This window comes from Hemitrygon akajei, chromosome 14 (assembly GCF_048418815.1).
Source record: "Hemitrygon akajei chromosome 14, sHemAka1.3, whole genome shotgun sequence".
Lineage (NCBI taxonomy): Eukaryota > Metazoa > Chordata > Chondrichthyes > Myliobatiformes > Dasyatidae > Hemitrygon > Hemitrygon akajei.
In genome coordinates this window covers 2,189,116-2,209,741 of record NC_133137.1, presented here as the reverse complement: position 1 = coordinate 2,209,741, position 20,626 = coordinate 2,189,116, and the positions used below count along the sequence as shown (strand labels likewise).

General features: G+C 40.9%; 1 protein-coding gene across 4 annotated transcripts in view; it reads left to right on the top strand.

Moving 5' to 3' along the window:
* The first annotated feature begins 1,746 nt into the window (after nucleotides 1-1,746).
* Nucleotides 1,747-20,626, top strand: part of LOC140738216 (paxillin-like) — a 173,800-nt gene continuing 154,920 nt past the window's right edge. Inside the window, exon 1 of one of the 4 annotated variants that reach the window (XM_073065324.1) lies at nucleotides 1,747-2,184. In XM_073065324.1, coding sequence (XP_072921425.1) covers nucleotides 2,172-2,184 — 13 coding nt within the window. In that variant the 5' untranslated portion in view covers nucleotides 1,747-2,171. Of the gene's footprint in view, nucleotides 2,207-20,626 lie in introns of all 4 variants that reach the window. The other 3 variants (XM_073065326.1, XM_073065325.1, XM_073065328.1) reach the window with 3 other exon arrangements.

The window sequence follows — 20,626 nt, the reverse complement described above, 5'->3', positions numbered from 1 at the left end:
AACGGCTGCAAAGCAGTAACTGCTACTGAATACAGTGGCATAGGACCCAAGACTCCTGCACAGCACATCCCATCCAATGGTAGTAGTGAGAAGAGAGGGGTGGAGAAGAAATACAGGCAGACAGCACTGAACACTGGGCTTCGATGCTTTAATTGGCATGGGGTAACAGAGATGAACACAGTTTGTTTTCCATCCTCAGGCCCTGGGCCTTATCAGATGTAACCATATAACAATCACAGCACGGAAACAGGCCATTCCGGCCCTCCTAGTCCGTGCCGAACTCTTAATCTCACCTAGTCCCACCTACCCACACTCAGCCCATAACCCTCCACTCCTTTCCTGTCCATATACCTATCCAATTTTACCTTAAATGACACAACTGAACTGGCCTCTACTACTTCTACAGGAAGCTCATTCCACACAGCTATCACTCTCTGAGTAAAGAAATACCCCCTCGTGTTTCCCTTAAACTTTTGCCCCCAACTCTCCAATCATGTCCTCTCATTTGAATCTCCCCTACTCTCAATGGAAACAGCCTATTCACGTCAACTCTATCTATCCCTCTCAACATTTTAAATACCTCGATCAAATCCCCCCTCAACCTTCTACGCTCCAATGAATAGAGACCTAACTTGTTCAACCTTTCTCTGTAACTTAAGTGCTGAAACCCAGGTAACATCCTAGTAAATCGTCTCTGCACTCTCTCTAATTTATTAATATCTTTCCTATAATTCGGTGACCAGAACTGTACACAATATTCCAAATTTGGCCTTACCAATGCCTTGTACAATTTTAACATTACATCCCAACTTCTGTACTCAATGCTCTGATTTATAAAGGCCAGCATTCCAAAAGCCTTCTTCACCACCCTATCTACATGAGACTCCACCTTCAGGGAACTATGCACTGTTATTCCTAGATCTCTCTGTTCCACTGCATTCCTCAATGCCCTACCATTTACCCTGTATGTTCTATTTGGATTATTCCTGCCAAAATGTAGAACCTCACACTTCTCAGCATTAAACTCCATCTGCCAACGTTCAGCCCATTCTTCTAACCGGCATAAATCTCCCTGCAAGCTTTGAAAACCCACCTCATTATCCACAACACCTCCTACCTTAGTATCAGCAGCATACTTACTAATCCAATTTACCACCCCATCATCCAGATCATTTATGTATATTACAAACAACATTGGGCCCAAAACAGATCCCTGAGGCACCCCGCTAGTCACCGGCCTCCATCCCGATAAACAATTATCCACCACTACTCTCTGGCATCTCCCATCTAGCCATCATGTCCTTGCTTAATGTTGATGAGGGTTTGATGTGGTGGCCACAGTGAAAAGCAGATGTGATAATCTGATGCAAGGTAGAAGTGGGTCTATTTCTCATGGTGAATGGTGACGTGTGTAGTGAATGACAGGTGGACATGGTACCCTTGTCATTAGTGGATTTGAATCCCATGGTGAGTTTTGGGTGTGATGGTCATGTTGAGGGGCGTTTAGGGTAAATTGTGTGGAGTTTGCTCTTTCTCCCAGTGTTGTGGGTTTCCTCCAGATGTACCAGTCTCCTTCCACATCCCAAAGATGTACAGGTGAATTGCCACTGTAAATTGTCCCTATTGCGTTGGAGAGTGGTAAGATCTGGGAAGAGTTGAATAGAAAGTTTAACATGGGATTAGTGATTGGTGGTGAGGGCAGAATGATGGGCCAAGGGGTTGTTTCCACGCTGCCTCTCTCTGCCTGTAAAGCGCCTGGATATTGAAGGAGGTGAAGAGTGGGCGTGATCCCTGCGAGAAATAATAGATGTGATGCCCGGTAGATGGAACGTCCTGGTGGTGGCACACTTTATGCCTGAGCTGACGGAGCCGTGCCACCTGAAGCGGTGCCCAGGAGGAATGCGGCGGGCCGGGCAGCACCGACCAGCGGACACACTGGCAGGCAGCTGCCCGCTACCGCTACGTCCCTCCGGCTGTGGGCGCGCGCTCCCCGCCCCTTTCCGTGCCCGCGCGTGACTGGGAGTCCCACCTCCCCGCTCGCCCCCACCCCTCTCCTCTCCTCCTCGCCAGACGAGCGCTGGGCCGCCTCACTCGACCGCTGCCTGTCGGAGAGCGTCCGCGCCGGCCTCAGCAGCTCGGTCCCGCCGGGCTCGGCCACTTGCTGTCGGAACATGGACGACCTGGGTAAGGGATGCTGACACGGACGGTGAGATTGGGCGGGCTGGGACACAGGTCAACCGGGGAGCGGGGGGGGAAGCTGGGTATCCCCTCGAGCCCCGGCAACCGCACCCAGCACCAGTTGCCAGGCAGGCCGAGGAGGTAGTCCTGGTTACCAGTACCTGGCAGGCCGTTGCCCGGCCCGGTGGGCGAACGAGGCAGGCCGGTGAGCGGACGAGGCAGGCCGGTGAGCGGCTGAGGGCTCCGGTGGGTGTGAGGTCGACGGCGACGACCAAGGGAGGCTAGCTCACTCACCGGGTTTAGCGGCCCCCACCCCCTCCCCCCGTTCCTCGTCCCGGGTCAGCGCCGCTAGAAGTTTGTTTGAAGGATCTTGAAAAGTTTTCCTGTTTGTTTGGAGCCCCCAGGGCTGTAAGCGTTGTTTGATCGCAAGGGACCCGAACTCTGGGCAACAAACTTTCCCTGTCTCCAGAAGATCAGCCCGGGGCGGGTTCTGGTGATCCGATTAAATGTTAACGTTCACGTAGGGGGTTGGGTGGGGGAAATTATCCCTTTGAGGATCTGGATTAGTGGGGCGACCTGGGACTACCAAGGAGTGGAGATCTCTGCGAGGAAGGGCAACATTCTCGGTCGGTCTTGCAGGTTGTGGGAGCTCGCGTGAAAGTTGACGGTCCTGTTGGGTTATGGGGATTAGCAGTATGATTTGTTGTTAACTGCCTTACAGGAGAGTCATGATTTGATTACTTGCCGACTAGAATAACGATCTAAATAGCTGTCTAGGAGACGAGTGGGTTGATTTCGTAGCTGCTGGGAGGGTAAATCAGAAGGAATAAAGATTTTATGTAGTGATTGACCAGTAGGAATTTGATATTTGTGGGTTACTAGAAACGATTCATTTGATTTATAATCGTGGGAGGTAATCGTTGATTGTGTGTGAATTTAATATTTCACAGGATAAATGAAGCATTGCAAAACTGTCCCGTTTTAAAAGATAACCAGAATCCATAGCCCCTGGCGTAAATTTTCCATAATCTGATTTTTTCACAGGCGTGGGCAGATTCCTTTGGTGTCTGCATTTCCACAGATAGTTTATTTCCATAATGTGTATGACTCTCCCATGTTACAAGCCAGTATTTGTTTTGGAATATATGTTGTTGGTGTCAGGGTGTACAGCACATTTGTTTAACGTGTAGTTGATGTAACCTGCCATGGTGATTATTACTCATATCTCCAGGCATCAAATATATTTCTGTCCCATACTACTCATTCCTTTTGCCTTCAGGAAGGAGATGTTTTACAGATCAGAACAGATAATTTTAGTTTAGAGTACAGCCCAAGAGGAAACCAAAATGTAATACATTGTAACCTCAAGATCGAGTTATTGAGACACATTGAGTTTGAGAGGAATGTTAAAGTGAACAAGGCTGTCAAATGATTCATGGACTTGGCAGACTTGAATTGGTTGTAGAGACAGACAAGGTAGTCTTGGTCTACTTTAAACAGGTTGAGGGGAATCCGCTGAAGAAATGAAGGGTAATTGTTAGAGATTATTCCCACTGGATGTAGAGCTGAGAGCCAGAGGACTTGGAAAGATGGCAAAATAACCAAAAGGTGCAGCATGGTAGTGTAAACCTTTACAGCACCAGTGACTGGGATTCATTTCCCACTGCTGTCTGTAAGGACTTTTGTACGTTCTCCCCGTGACTACATGGGTTTCCTCCCACATTCCAAAGACGTACAGGTTTGGGTTAGTAAGTTGTGGCCATTATATGTTGGTGCCGGAAGCATTGCAACCCTTGAGGACTGCCTGTAGCAAATTCTCAGACTGTGTTGGTCATTGATGCAAATAGCACATTTTACCATATGTTTCAATGTATATGTGGCAATAACGCTCAATTCTTTCTCTTTACTGACTTTTTATACAGTAAGTAGATAGATCTGAGTTGTTTTCCCAGTGGAAGGTTCATTGTGTTGAAGAGATCTGGCTAAGTTCTTGAAAAGGGTGGGCGAGGGTAGCAGTGCAGAACTTTAGGGAAAGGCCAGTGGAGCGGAACTAATTGGTTTGCTTTTGCAGGTTGCTGGCATCATTATGATAGGCTGAATGGCCTCCTTCCATGCTGTGCCCGTTTTGTGATTTTGCAATATATCATTAATAAAAATATGCTTAACTTATTAACTATTGATCTGTTCAGCACATCAACTGAATTTTGTACTGTTAAAATATTCATAGTTGTATTTAACATTTTTCAGTATGTATGGCAAGCTGTACAAATAAATAGCTGCACATTTGAGTTCACTAATGTCTCTGCATGATTGGTGCATTAGTTGGTGGGATCCACAATGTACTAGAAAGAGAGACTGAATGGAAATTTAGAGTTTGGAAAACTGTTATGTTACCTGGCCCATCCCTAGGGATCAAATCAACAAAAATTTGTTAAATATTTTTGAATTTCAGTTGTAGATTTGTTCAAAAAGAAATGCTTCCTCTGCCTAATATTTGTTGACTTCATAATTTCCACTCAAAAAAGAAGTACTGTTCAGATCACAAATCTGAATTTGATTTTTAGTTCTCTGTTGTCCTATCCTATCCCTTTGGAGTTGCATTGGAGCAGGTTTTGATGCAGGCTTTACTCACAATTTTTACAACTTCAAATCTTATTGGAAATACTCTTTGTTTTATCAAGAACAAAATTGATACTGTTTTTATATAAAAGGCCTTGCTTATTTTTAGAATACTGGACCAGGCCAATTGTATATTTCCTTTGGGCACTAAAGTGATTTGCAGTCAATGTCACACCATGAAAGTTTGTCGCTCTTGCACAAGACCAAAAAAAACAGTTATGCGCAATTGTTGCTCATTGACTGTGTAATCAGATAATCTGTTTTAGTGACATAGATTGTGCTTTTCTTCATGGGAGAGGGCAGAAAAAATTTGTCCAAAGTACTAGGGAATCAAGAGTCTACTGAAATTGTGGTACTGAAGGAAATAATTAATTATTAGTTATAAAAAGCTATGAGTGAAGTGGATAAGACTAAAAGCTGATAAATCCTAAGAGGCTAATGATCTACATACCAGAGTTTTGAAAGAAATGGTCCTGCTTTTCTGTTAAGTGCAGTAGATGAATAATTTTACATTTTACCATATTACATTCCAGCTACTTTTGTAGAAACACCAATTCTCAATCGATGTTGTCATTTTACTTACACCTCCATCATGGGCTCTCACCCTGATGGTAAACCTCCTGTGCGGAACTTCATTAAAAGCCATGTGGAAATTGAAATACAGCACATCCATTGGTTCCTCCTTATCTATACCAATTCCAGTAGATTAATCAAACGTTATATTCCTTTTATAAATTCTTGCTGATTCTGCTTAATCGTACCATTTTGTTCTTTCCCCAAAGTGTTGTCTTTCTCCGTCGTTCATGATGGATTCCAGCATTTTCTTACTACTTATAATCTGCTAACTGTACTGTGATTTCCTATTTTCACCTCCCTGCTTTAAATATTGGTCATATCCAAGGTATATACTTTGCAATTGTTCTGGATTGGAAAATAGGATATGACCAATATTTAAAGTGGGGAGGTGAAAATAGAAAATTGGTGAGAATTGGTGTTTTTACAAAAGTAGTTGGAATGTAATATGGTAAAATGTAAAATTATCCATCTACTGCACTTAACAGAAAAGCAGAGTATTATTTAAATGGCAGGAGTTTGAGTTTTGCTGTTGGTACAGATGTTAAGGCAAATAGTATGTTGTCATTTAATAAATGTGATTTCAATACAGAAGAAAACATGTCATTTTGCTTGCAGGTAAACATACACAGCCTTGGTGAGATCTCACTTTGAATATTATGTGTGTGTTGATCTTCTAAAAAAGGATATACCTTCCATAGAAAGAGAGCATCAAGATTCACTAGATTGTTTACAAGAATGGATAGTTGTTTAAGAATGATTGACTGGACTTGGTCTATGTTATCCAGGGGTTAGAAGAATGAGAGGAGATGTCATTGAAAATCACTAAATGCTTATAGCTAGATGGCGAGAGGATGTTGCCCCTAGCTGAGAAGTCTTGCATTCCTATGTTCATAAATCTCAGAATATGTAGAATTGGATGAGAGATTTCTTCATACAGAGGATGGTGAATCTGTGGAATACTGTACTCCAGAAGGCTGTGTAGTCTCAGTTCCTCAATTGCCTTCTCTGCTGTAATCTTGTCCTAGGAGAGGGATAGTACAAGGAACTGTTATGTACAATAGAGAATCATAGGATATGCTATTTGACACATCAAATTTGTGACAGTGTTTTCTTCAAGTGATCAACAGTCTCACTGAAACCTGCTCATTCACATGAATTTCAGGATCTGGACAGTACTACTGTAATTCTATACTTCACTGACAATCCTTACCTTGACCACTCTGGATTTTGGCATGAGATCATACTGAGCTAGAAACGTTCTTCCTAGAATACTTTGAATTGTTTTCCCTATAATACTATGCGACAATTCCAACTATTAATGTGAATGTTAAACCAAAACTAAGGCAGATAAACACAAGGCATTCTGCAGATGGTGGAAATCCAGAGTAAAATGTCAGAGGAACTCAAGCAAATGGAGAGGAATAAAATGATTTGGGCCAAGACCCATCACAGGACAGCAGTCACAGAAAAGGGGGTGACAGTTTCAGGACCAAAATTAATTGTGTTACAAAAATTCTTGTCAAAAATAAGAAAAGTAAGACCTATTTCAATACAAAGTGAAAACTAAACCCACTACAAAGTGAAACATAGTACTTTAAGAAATGAGAATACAAGCAGAAAAGGCAAATAATATCTAACCAACTAATTCAGAATTCATGAAGGGCTGAGTGAGTGGTATTAGAGGTTGTGGGATAAATCCAACACAGTTGGAGTGAAGGATAAATCACTGATGTGGGAAGGATTGGATGTTCGGTAGAATACATCAAACTCTCAATGAACATTCCTCCAGTTTTGAATTATTACTATTGAATTGAGGATTCAACTCACTGGGTGAGTGAACTAATAACTTCAGTGAAGAATGTGCTGGATGATATTCTTTCACCAATCTATTTTTGTAACTTCAGTGTGACGAACAGAATCAAAATCTCGTGGTCTGAAGATTGATTTCTGGGTGCAGCAGATACCCTTCTGTTTATAGCAGAACAATTTGCAGTGACAGCCTTCTCCACTCTTCATATAAAAAAGTGCATTCCCTTGCCAGTGCACTTAGGAACTACTCTCTACTTGCAGATTTTCTCATTAATGTTTATGGTCAGCTCTTTGAATCATGACCATGAATTCTGCACAGGAACCTAGTAAATATGAACAGTTCTTTGTAGATTTAATAGAGTGCCCTGTGCCCTATTTGGTCTAGTGGTGAAGGAATATTTATATAAAAATGCAAGGGGACTTCCTAGTTAAGATAAGATGGAAGCTAAGAAGTAGTTGGAAAACACAGTTGAAAATGATTTTAAGAGTACCAAAATAAAACAACCCACATTAAATTGAAAGGCTTTGGGAGAGGGTTTTGTTTTAAAATATTTTAGATGACTTGTTTTATGGAAATTACCAATTTAGCTTTTATTGGCTGCATTATTCCCTCTTACTTTGGCGATATAAAATTGATCTGCAATCATAAATATGGAAGGGCATGGAGATGAAGTAGAAAAGATAATTCAAACGTTTCAAATTGGGACACCTCTTCATTTACTGTGGATAAAATGGGATAAAGGTTAATTTACTGAAATTTAATCCCCAGTTAACAGTGGCCTAAATTATCAGATCCATGATGAACACTAGGCAGGACATGGATGGAAAAATGTTGTGTTGGGAATAGACCTATTTTCCTTAACCTTCAGTGGCATCTTTTGGCAGAGCACTTTTTGAGCTGCTAATTGCTTTTGATATTTTTGTCAATTACCATTTTTTTCTGTCCTGACAGTACTGGGGAGATGGTTTTTTTTAAACTGCTCTGTCCCAAAAATTAGATGTCTCTTCATGGCCTCTGTACATAGCTCATAAGTGGCCACTCTTAAGTGAAGGCGCTGCCTTTAGTTGATTCTATTATGGTTATTATTTTGTGGATTTATTAAGTATGCCCACAAGAAAACAAATCTCAGGGTTCTATATGGTGATATATATGTACCTTCATAATAAATTTACTTTGAAATACTCACCTGCACCCTTGTACAGGCATTCCCTACATCTTAACAGAATTCATTTCTTAGAACTGTACGTAATCCAAATTGTTCGTGTCAGAAATGGAAAAAGAAAACTGTGTTTGGGGGAGGATTGCAAAACAGCTGTGATAGGAGAGTGGGCAGGCCTGGTAAGAGCAGTTACCAGCCAAACTATGTGATCAGTGAGCTCAACACTCCCAGCTCAACCCAGTCCCTGAGTGAGAATGTGGGGGGGGGGGGGGGAATGGTGGGGGAAGAGAAGGCATACAGGAATGTACTTGGCAGAAGATGCCAGCAGCCAGAAATTCCATCCCTTTCCATCCTGCTTGTTTCCAAGATGCCTTCTGAAAGTGAGAGTGCCTGGGGAAAACCAATTTAGTCACAGGGAGAACTTGCATATCCCCACATAAATGGACAAAAGGTCAGGATGGAACCCAGATCACGAGCTGAGAAGCACCAGCACTATTGTTTCAATGGATCAACAGGATGAGGGTTGCCAATTGCTTCTCATCCTGTTTAAGCATTGTATCATATTTTCAAAAGGCAGCATATAAAATAATGGGATAATTGTGGTCCTTACAAGAAGAAAAAAGTTCAAAGTATGCTTTCCATATTGGAGTGCTTATTCACATATTTTGTAACTGGAGTGAGATAAACCTTTATTGTTTCACTCATGTCAGAACCTACTTGTTGTATTCCTGGTATTGCACAAATTTCACATAAAGGGTCACATTCCAGGGATTGGTCAGACAAGTCTACTAGCAAGAAAGTATCTTGGTCTGTGTTGGTTGAATTTTTCAGCTTTTACTTTTGATTCTACTACAGAGTGCTTGCTTTGTTGGTAGAAAGGAAAATTAATTCCTTCAGTGAAGATGTTTATTTATCTCAGCAGTTGAAGGCACAAAACAAAACTCTGTATGGTAAAGTTATTCACGTGTAACAAATATAATAAGAAATTCTTTGAATATATCCTTTTAGAAACTTTTGTCATACAGTACTATCCAAAAGACTTAGGCACCTAGATTTTTTAATATAAATTTTATTTTAGATGTTTATGTTTTGTCTCTGCATTAGTGTGGCAGTAGAAAAGAGAAATTTTAGATTTCCAAACATTCATTTTCTAAAAAGTTAAATGCTACAGAGAAATGTTTGTATTTCCTTAAAGTAACATATTGGGTATTAGATCACCTTTCAATAAAAATTTAATTACTTTTTGGGTATATAACCCAGTGGATGATTAAACAAAGATAACAAACAGGTCCTAATGATCATTGACATAAGTTATGAGCTAATCTGATTAATAGAAATAGAAACGGGTATAGAAGGAATCAAACTGGGCAAAGGACAACTAGGATAAAAGGTGAGGGTGTGGCAGATGTGACAATTTAACTTTCAAATCATCAATTCTTATACCATGGCAAGAGTGAGCATAGCAATAAGACACAAAGTGGTCATCCAGCATCAACAAAGTCTCTCCTAAGCAGAAATTTCGTAGCAGGTAGCAGTTTCAAGATGTGCTTTCCAAGCTTTTCTGAAGAAGGCCAGAGAAATGGGTAAGGTTGTGGAGCAGAAATAGAGTGGTCAGCCACAGAAACAGTGCAGTAGACGAGAGATACATCAAACTGATGTCCCTTCTAAATCAGAAGTCCAGCACTGCTGTCTGTTCTGAATTCACAGAAACCACTGGAACCCAAGAACCCAACTGGAACTCCTCTCCAGCCTTTACAAACCTTTCAGAAATGATCTTCATGGAAGAGTTGAAGCCATCAGCCATTCCTCTGAAGTGGAAACAAAGCCAAGTTGAGCAATGGCAGTAAGTGCTCTAGACTGACAAGTCAAAATTTGAAAATTCTGGCTCAAGCAAGAGGCAGTTTGTCCATACATGACCTGAAAAATGCTACATGGATGAGTGTCTGCAGCCAACGGGTAGCACGGTGGAGGTTTCCTGGAAGTTTGTGGCTGCATTTCTCCAAATGGAGTTGGTGAACTGGTCAGAATTAATGGAATCCTCAATGCTGAGAAGTACAAGCAGATTCTCATCCATCACGCAATACTATCGGGGGCATCTGTTTGGTCCCAATTTCATTCTGCAGCAGAACAATGACTCCAAACATATGGCCAAATTCGTAAAGGGCTACCTTCAGTGGAAAACAAAGGACAGAGTTCTGCAACAATGGTATGGCCTCCATAGAGCCTTGATCTTAACATCATCGAGTGTGTACAGGATTATCTAAAGAGACAGAAGCAAGTGAAACAACTGAAGTCTGCAGAAGAACTGTGGCAAATTCTCCAAGATGCTTGGAACAACCAGCTGATTTTCTTATAAAACTGTATGACAGTATACCGGGTGAATTGGTGAAGTTTTAAAGGCAAAGGGTGGGTTCACAAAATATTGATTTGACTTAGTTTTTTTTACTGTTCTTTATAGTAACATGTTTTGATATTTAGAAACCTTTTCATTATTTTTGAAAGCATCTTTGCTTTACAGAATTTTTTCACATGTGCCTAAGCCTTTTGCACAGTACTGTAGATGTATGAATACTGTTAGAATTTCCATTTAAAATTAATTAATATCATTAGTGTTATAGTTGGAAATATACTTTTAGGTCTTTGTGTCTGGTTGTAGAATCTTTGAACTTAGCTGTGAACATTGTGCCTTGAATTAGGATGTGATTATCATGTATTTAAATATATCTTCTAACTAGGATGGAGTAGCTCTGTATTTATACTGGGACATGATTTTTGCCTCTGACCCATTAGTATTATCTAATTATTTCTTTCTAATGACATCTGCTGCAGTCCTGATGGAAGTGAAAGAAAATGAAAATATATCAATTTAGGTTTTTAAGGAGGTAAGTATTCTGTCAAAGGATGAGTGTTGGATCTCCATGCTAAATGTAAGGTTGACTTAAATGTAATAGAATGGTTGCTGATTCTTGACTTGAGGATTGCATCAAGTGAGAGACAAATCTGATAGATTTGTGGTATTAGTTTATTTTCCCTGCTGGTAAACTTCATGTGATGCACGTCCAGAAGACTTCAGAATGTAATGGATTGTGGTTAATCTTGTTCTCTCTTGGGGAGTTGTGCATCATCTGTCTGTACTAACCGTAAGAGGTTTCATCTCTTTATACTGGATGAATATTGGATTCGATTTTAATTTCTAGTTATGTACATTTTTAAATTTAATTTTGGAAGTAATTTCTTAACCTGTTAAATCGAACAATAAAGAGAGTAGCAGCAATTTATAAAAGCTTTTAGTGCCAACTATTCCTGGTCAAACACGAGCTTCTCCTTCCAAATTCAGTGGCTCTTGGCAAAATAGGAGTCTTTCATTCTTAATTTCTTTGGGCACCCAATTTAATCAAGTTTGGAAGTAAATACTGATTCACATTGTCTATAGAGTTTTTAAGCATGATCATTATAAAAGTGTTGTATTGAGGATTCAGTAGGAATTAACTTTTGCAAGGTATTATAATTTATAATATAAGACTGCATTTTAATGTATATCTCACGTTCTGATAGCTCAATGCATCTTAACCATTTGGGATTTGCAAACAGTTGAGTCCAGTTTAGGAATTACTTGTTCCAGTTTAATAAAATACAGCTCCCAGGACAGACTTCTTATAATTTCAGTCTGTAAATACTCAGTGAATTACACCACAGATTATTATCTGACAGCCTACCAAACAAGGCTGTACAGTTGCCGTTAGAAACCTTCCTGTAATTAATTGCATATAAATTCCTAAGCATTGCAAACCAAGGAAATCCTTTTTCCATACTATTGATGGTAGTTAAAATCAAGAAACCCTTAATTAATTTAGGCTCTCAATACTTAATTATTACAAACTTGTAAACTATGGAATTAAAATCAATGAAATAGTTAATGTCAATTTCTTCTGTGTTATGTCTTCTATTTAAGTACGTATCGTTACTTAAAAGGAGCTACTAGATTCTAAGCAATTTCTGTTTAATCCAGATTGGCATTGCCAGGGGCTAATTAAGATCTGCCATTTCCATTTTGAATGAAAGTAATTTGGACACTTTCCACTTGTTGAGAACAGCTATTGATTGTTGTGAAGAGATTAACTGCTGCTTGTTATTAAGTTATCTGCTGTCTCCTATTTAGAATTGTCTACACATCTAGGAATTCTATGACAAAAGTTATTTATAAATTCAAGTGTTGCATAGCTGTTAGGTCATAAATCTATCTTTCCCCAGACAGAACTGTCCTTATTAAATCTTTAAAAGCTACCTCATGTTGCTGTTCATAGTTGTCTTAATTTTACACCAAGGGTCAAGATATTTAAGTTCTGGCAATAAAAGACTACTATCTGCCATCTTGAAGTATGCATTTATTAATAGTGGGTTGAAATACAGACTTTGGAAACTTTGTTTGCTGTGTCAGTAATAAAGATGGGTAATTAATATAGGTATTTAATATACAAGGCCAAAATTGCACTGATTAATTCCTTCTGGTTTTATTAATCTCTTCATGATCAAATGGGAAGCATGTTGAATCAGTACAAAATACTTTGTCCCAATCTCTTTTGTTCAGCAGTTGCATGAATTAATTAATAATAAAAGTTATTGTATTGTGCCAAAAATGCACTGGTTTGAATAATAATAGTGATATATTCCTCCAATTCCTGTGTGACTCTCACTGTCTTTTTTGGCAAATCTAGGGGATTTGCCAAAAGGTAATGCCTTCAAATATCAAACACGAGGAAATCTGCAGATGCTAGAAATTGAAGCAACACACACAAAATGCTGGTGGAACACAGCAGGCCAGGTAGCATCTATAGGGAGAAGCACTGTTGACGTTTCGGGCCGAGACCCTTTGTCAGGACTAATTGAAAGGAAAGATAGTAAGAGTGGAGACCTTGCCCACGCCCAGGATTACGGCTGCACAGGTGGAAGGTCAACTGAGGAAGATCTGTACCAGCAAGGCGGCTGGACTGGATGGAGTTTCCCCACGATTACTGAGGGCCTGTGCGACTGAGCTGGGAGAACCACTACAGCGCATCTTCAACATGAGCCTGGAGCAGAGAAGAGTACCCAGACAGTGGAAAACATCCTGTATTGTCCCGGTACCGAAGAAACCACAACCAAAGGAGTTGAATGACTTCAGACCTGTTGCCTTGACGTCGCACGTTATGAAGACCATGGAGCGGCTGATAATACAGAATCTGAGGCCACAAGCCAGGCACGCCCAGGATCCTCTTCAGTTTGCGTATAAGGAGAAGGTGGGAGTGGAGGATGCTATCACGTATTTGCTGCACAAATCACTCTCTCACCTAGAGGGGGTCAGTTGTGCTGTGAGGATTACATTCCTTGACTTCTCTAGTGCCTTTAACACCATCCAGCCCAAGATCTTAAGGCACAAACTAACGGAGATGGGAGTAGACTCTTGGATAGTGGACTACTTGACAGATAGACCTCAGTATGTGCGGTTGGGAGACTGTAGGTCTGACACGGTGGTCAGCAGCACAGGAGCGCCGCAGGGAACCGTACTCTCTCCGGTCCTGTTCACCCTGTACACATCAGACTTCCAATATAACTCGGAGTCCTGCCATGTGCAGAAGTTCGCTGATGACACGGCCATAGTGGGGTGTGTCAGGAATGGACAGGAGGAGGAGTATAGGAAACTGATACAGGACTTTGTGATATGGTGCAACTCAAACTACCTGCGTCTCAATATCACCAAGACCAAGGAGATGGTGGTGGACTTTAGGAGACCTAGGCCTCATATGGAGCCAGTGATCATTAATGGAGAATGTGTGGAGCAGGTTAAGACCTACAAGTATCTGGGAGTACAGTTAGACGAGAAGCTAGACTGGACTGCCAACACAGATGCCTTGTGCAGGAAGGCACAGAGTCGACTGTACTTCCTAAGAAGGTTGGCGTCATTCAATGTCTGTAGTGAGATGCTGAAGATGTTCTATAGGTCAGTTGTGGAGAGCGCCCTCTTCTTTGTGGTGGCGTGTTGGGGAGGAAGCATTAAGAAGAGGGACGCCTCACGTCTTAATAAGCTGGTAAGGAAGGCGGGCTCTGTCGTGGGCAAAGTACTGGAGAGTTTAACATCGGTAGCTGAGCGAAGGGCGCTGAGTAGGCTACGGTCAATTATGGATAACTCTGAACATCCTCTACATAGCACCATCCAGAGACAGAGAAGCAGTTTCAGCGACAGGTTACTATCGATGCAATGCTCCTCAGACAGGATGAAGAGGTCAATACTCCCCAATGCCATTAGGCTTTACAATTCTACCGCCAGGACTTAAGAACTTTTTAAAAGCTATTATTAATGCTTTTTGAGATAGTGATTTAGATGCATATCATATTTTTTACTGAGTTAAGTATTGTATGTAATTAGTTTTGCTACAACAAGTGTATGGGACATTGGAAAAAAAGTTGAATTTCCCCATGGGGATGAATAAAGTATCTATCTATCTAGATTTGAAAATAGGAGGGGGAGGGAAAAATGCGAAATGATAGAAGACCGGAGGGGGTGGGGTGAAGCTGAGAGCCGGAAAGGTGATTGGCAAAAGGGATACAGAGCTAGAGAAGGGAAAGGATCATGGGACGGGAGGCCTTGGGAGAAAGAAAGGGGGAGGGGAGCAACAGAGGGAGATGGAGAACAGGCAGTGATGGGCAGAAAGAGAGAAAAAAAAGAGGGAGGAAAAAAGCTAAATATATCAGGGATAGGGTAAAAGGGGAGGAGGGGCATTAACGGAAGTTAGAGAAGTCAATGTTCATGCCATCAGGTTGGAGGCTACCCAGCTGGTATATAAGATGTTGTTCCTCCAACCTGAGTGTGGCTTCATCTTGACAGTAGAGGAGGCCACGGGTAGACATCAGAATGGGAATGGGATGTGGAATTAAAATGCGTGGCCACTGGGAGATCCTGCTTTCTCTGGCGGACAGAGCGTAGGTGTTCAGCAAAATGGTCTCCCAGTCTGAGTCGGGTCTCACCAATATATAAAAGGCCACACTGGGAGCACTGGACACAGTATACCACACCAGCCGACTCACCCGTGAAGTGTTGCCTCACCTAGAAGGACTGTCTGGGACCCTGAATGGTGGTGAAAGAGGAAGCTTAAGGGCAGCTGTAGCACTTGTTCCGCTTGAAAGGATAAGTGCCAGGAGGGAGATCGGTGGGAAGGGATGGGGGGGTGAATGGACAAGGGAGTCCCGTAGGGAGCGATCCCTGCGGAAAGCAGAAAGTGGGTGGGGGGGGGGGGGAGGAAAAGATGTGCTTGGTAGTGCCTTCAAATATCTTCTGTTTTCCCAAAAGACCTGAGATAAATGGCAGGAGATTTTGTTTTCCTGTTATTTCCTCCCACATGTTTGCAAGATGATAGTGTATACAATGAACTGAGCATTCTGCAAATTGGGAGCTGAAATCACCAAAGAGAATTTGAATTCCAATCCCATGTCAAATTTGTGTCAATTCTCAACTTCTGACTTTTGCAACTTCAAATCAAAGAAAGGGCTTTGGTGTCTTTTTGAGTGAACTTTCTTTGAAATTAATTTACTATAAGCATATTCAATAAACAAGCCCGATGAAGCAACGGAGGCTACCTCAGTAAATATATTTAAGACGAGGTTGGATATATCTGTGCATAGTTGGGGAATTAAGGGTTATGGGAAAAAGGCAGGTAGGTGGAGATGTGTCCACAGCCAGATCAGCCATGATCTTATTGAATGGTGGAGCAGGCTCGTCAGCCAGATGGCCTATTGTTATTTCTTATGTTCTTGTTTGTTGAATCTAGTCAATAGTACATTTAATTTATAAACCTAATAGAATTATCATCAATTGCAAAAATGACATTGTTTATCTGTGTTTGGTATTGAGGAATTTAGGTTGTATGGAGGTTGTTCAAGTTTGTTGTTTTAAGGGAAATAATTGTTAGTTTGCTTTTACTGCTGATACTTATAACTAGAACATTTTAAAATTATGGAATTGTACTGCACAGAGAAAATTTGATCAATAAACAATCCAGTTTGTAGTTTCTTGAAAAAGCCTTACAAATGGTTCTACACTATCAGTCGCTGTGAACAGACATGAAGTTTACTGATGATGTTTGAGCCACCATTCTGTGGACTCAATTTTGGTGCTTGCTCTTTGGAAAGAAACTAATTCACTTTTTTCAAATGCTATTTCATATTTCCCTACAATGTAGAAATTGAGACCTTCTACTCCATTTGATCCATGAAGTTTGTGCCAACTCTGAGCATTCCCATCAGTCCCATTCTCCCTCTTACTTCCCTGCAACATTTTCTCTTATTCCTGTTGGCTCTTCCTGATTCTCCTCGCACTCTTGAACATTAGGAACAATGTACAGTGGTCAATTAACCTTGTGCACGTCTCTGGGATGTGGGAAAAAATTGAGCATCAGGGATATCTACCTGGTCATAGGGAATACAGGCAAGCTCCACGTAAACAGCATTTGAGACCACGAATGACCCTAGGTTACTGGATAAATGGCAGCAGTTTTGCCTGCAGTACTTCTGTGAGAGGTCTAAAAGCACACTACTATATAATTTTGAAAAATAAACATACCTCTTTCTCCCTGATAGTGAATGATACCTAAACAACTTTAAAGATAAAGGTACATAATCAATTGCATTCCAGTAGAGGTCTTTGCTCACTGTTAAAGTTATTACTGGACATAGAATTGATACATGAATTTTTGGCTTTCTCAAAGCTGTGATTGTTTGATGTTAATGGAGTTCAATTTTGCTTATTTTAAACAAATTTTTCATTTGGTATCCTAGTTTGGTCTTGTAGGTGACTTCATGGTTGGGGATTTAAGAGAGATACTTTTGGTTAACTTTGTTAATCTTATATTTGTATTGGTTTTCAACAAGCAAAATTATGCAATTTAGTTATAACTATATTCCTTTTGGAGATGCCTTATTTACTGAGGTGAGTATAAACAGAAAATGCTAGAAATACTCAGCTGATGAGGCAGTGTATGTATGGAATTAATGTTTCAGGGTACTGGCATTATAAAATGATGGAAATACTCAACAGATAACAGTCAGTGTATATCAAGAGGGAGAATGTTGATGTTTCAGCTGAGAAAGGGTTTAAGATGCAGAGAGAAGAAGGGGAGATTAAAAAATGGATGTTATGTGGCAAACTGTAAAGAGAGAGTAACTGACAAATGATAATGGAGTAGTTAGTGGATCAAATGAAGTAAGAGAAGATTAGGTTGAATGTCAGAGTGTGAGAACCAGGGTAATGGGCCTGGAATTTTGTTGTTACATCTGCACATACAGTGAATGTATTATCAAGTGCTTGGCACCAATCTAATTGGAAAAGTCTTAAGGTATACAGAGCCTCCACTCCTCAAATGCTAACAGGACCTTTGATACCAATTATGCCATGCCTGTAGCATTGAAAACTATCAAACAATTGAATGTATATGAACGTGGCTTTGGAAATAAACAAAATCATTTAAAACCAATTAAAAATATAAAATTCTTTTAAAAAATCTAAAACACCCAAAAACAACAAAATATTAATTCAGAAGTATTTAAATTTCTTGAGCTATTTTACTTGTAGCCACTCCTTTCCACAGAAACAGTTGTTTGCTTAGCCTTGGGATGATCTGGGTTGGATTCGGTGAGAAATATTCTGACAAGTATTACTGGAAGTCGTCCTCTACCACTGGATTCTATGATATGTGCAGTACTAGAGTGTAAATGGGAAATCACTGTAAGCTTAGTCATTACTGCATGTTGATGCATGAGTCTCAAACTTCACAATACTCATGTAGGGATACACAGTGCCTTGAAAAAGTATTCATTTCCAACCCTTTGTTAACACAAATGAGTGTTACAACCAGGGATTTTGATCAGTTTAACTGAGAGTTCTTATTTGTGAATCTCACTTTCCTTTTTTCACAGTAGGGTCCAAAATACAAAGAAGATTGTAAAGCATGAAAAGCTAAAAATTCAGGAACTGAAATGTCAGAAGTTTAAAAAATATACATACCCTTTTGCTCAGTATGTAGTTGAACCACTAGTCACAGCTATCACAGCCAGTAGTCTTTTTGGATAAATCTCTAGTAGCTTTGCACAATGTGATGTAACAAGATTGTCCTCCTCGCAAAATAGCTCAGCTATGCCAGTTTAGTTGGGAAGTGCTAGTGGCTGGAAATCTTGGGGTCTTGCTAGAGGTCAGTACTCTGACTGAGCCACTCAAGGACATTAACTCCAAGCCACTCCATGATTACTCTGGCAGTGTGCTTTGGGTCCTTGTCCTGCTGAAAGATGAACTTACTCCCCAATTGAAGCTTTCTGGCAGGTTTTTTTTAAAATCAAGGATCTTTTTGTATTTAGCAGCATTCCTGTTACCTGGTTGATGCATAGTATTAGATTTGCGCCACACGTACCGCTAAGTGTTGAGGCCAGAATTCCACTTTGGTGTTATCAGACTACAGTCAACCCTCCTTATCCGCAGAGGATTGGTTCTGGGACCTCCTGTGGATGCTCAAATCTCTTATAAAATGGCGTAGTATTTGCATATAACCTATGCACATCCTCCCGTATACTTTAAATCATCTCTAGATTACCTATAATACCTAAGTGCTATGTAAATAGTTGTTATACTGTAATGTTTAGGGAATAATGACAAGAGTCTGTATATGTTCCTCTCGCTCACAACACAAGTAGCGAACAAACGAGACACAAAGCGAACAATGCTCAAACAAGGAGTAATACTTCTAATCATCTCTAGATTAGTTTATAACACCTAATACAATGGAAAAGCTATGTAAATAGTTGTTATACTGACTTGTTTAGGGAATAAGGACACTTTGGAGGAGGCTCAATAATACTAAAGTCAGGAACTGTGGAGGTTGAGGGCTGAGGATCTTCAAGTGTTGAACGTCAAGTCTTCAGAATTGCAGATGCTTTAGTTAGGAACATTGTTATAGGAAGCTGTTCCTTTTTCTTTGCATCATCAAACAAATCTTGCAGTGGTTGTAGGCATGTTGTTATCCCTCGAGTGACACAGAGGCTTTGTTCCATAGAAGGATCGTAGTTGAGGATCATATCCTTTAACACATGCGCCCGTTGAAAAAGTGCTGCAAATTTTTCAAGTGTCCAAATTGATGGCTCTGCCTCCTCTAAATCTTCTGCATTATCATCATCATCTTCTGTAGAGGATTTCAGCAGATCTTCAAGTTCCTTGTCGGTAAGGGTTTCTCTCTGTGTTCCTCAACGTCGTCCTCAATCATGTCAGAGTAGCCTTCCCCACCAATTTCCCTTACAACATTCAAGATATCCCTGACTTCTGCATCAATAGTGGGGAAGCCCCTGAAATCACTGACTGTCTCACTCCATAATGGGTTCCAACATACATTGACTGTCTCAGGCTTTATGGCGTCTACAGCCTCTGCAGTAAGCACAATTGCATCTGCAGTTGTGAATTCCTTCCATAAATCCGTGATGCTCAGTCAGGGTTAGTACCAAGGGCAGCACAAATCCACCCGAAGGTGGGGGGGGGGCAGGTAAGTCACCTTAATAGACTTGATGATGCCTTGATCAAGTGGCTGCAGCACTGACGTAGTGTTAGGAGGCAGGAACATCACTTACACATTATCGTCGACGAAGCAGAGAGATTGGGGATGGCCAGGAGCATTGTCAATTACGAGGAGAGCCTTGAATGGCAGCCCCTTCTCTTCGAGGTATTTCTTCACTTAAGAAATGAAGCACTGGTGAACCATTCCAAGATCAAGATTGCCGTCACCCAAGCCTTCTTGTGTTGCCAGAACACGGGTAGGCAATTTTTGTTTTTGTTCTTAAAGGGCCCGGGGATTGTTTGCTTGGTAGACAAGTTCTGGCTTGATTGTGTGACCAGCTGCATTGCCACACAGCACGAGAGTAAGGCGATCTTTCCAGGCCTTGAACCCCGGGGCCTGCTGGGCACTTTTATGGATGTAGGTACGAGTCTTCCAGAACAAGCCCGTTTCATCACAATTGAAGACTTGCTCTGGAAGGTAGCCTTTCTCTTCTATGAGTTTCTTCAGCTCCTCTGGGAACACTGCTGCAGCCTTGGCATTAGCCGATGCCGATTCTCCCGTGATCTTTATGTCCTTGAGGCTGTAGCGCTTTACATAGCCAGCCAGCCATCCCTTACAAGCCTTAGGTTCTTTCCTCTCACTCTCCTCAACCCCGTCACAGTAGTGCTCATAGAGACTAAGTGTTTTCTCATGTATAATTTTGCCATTATATGCTTCTGT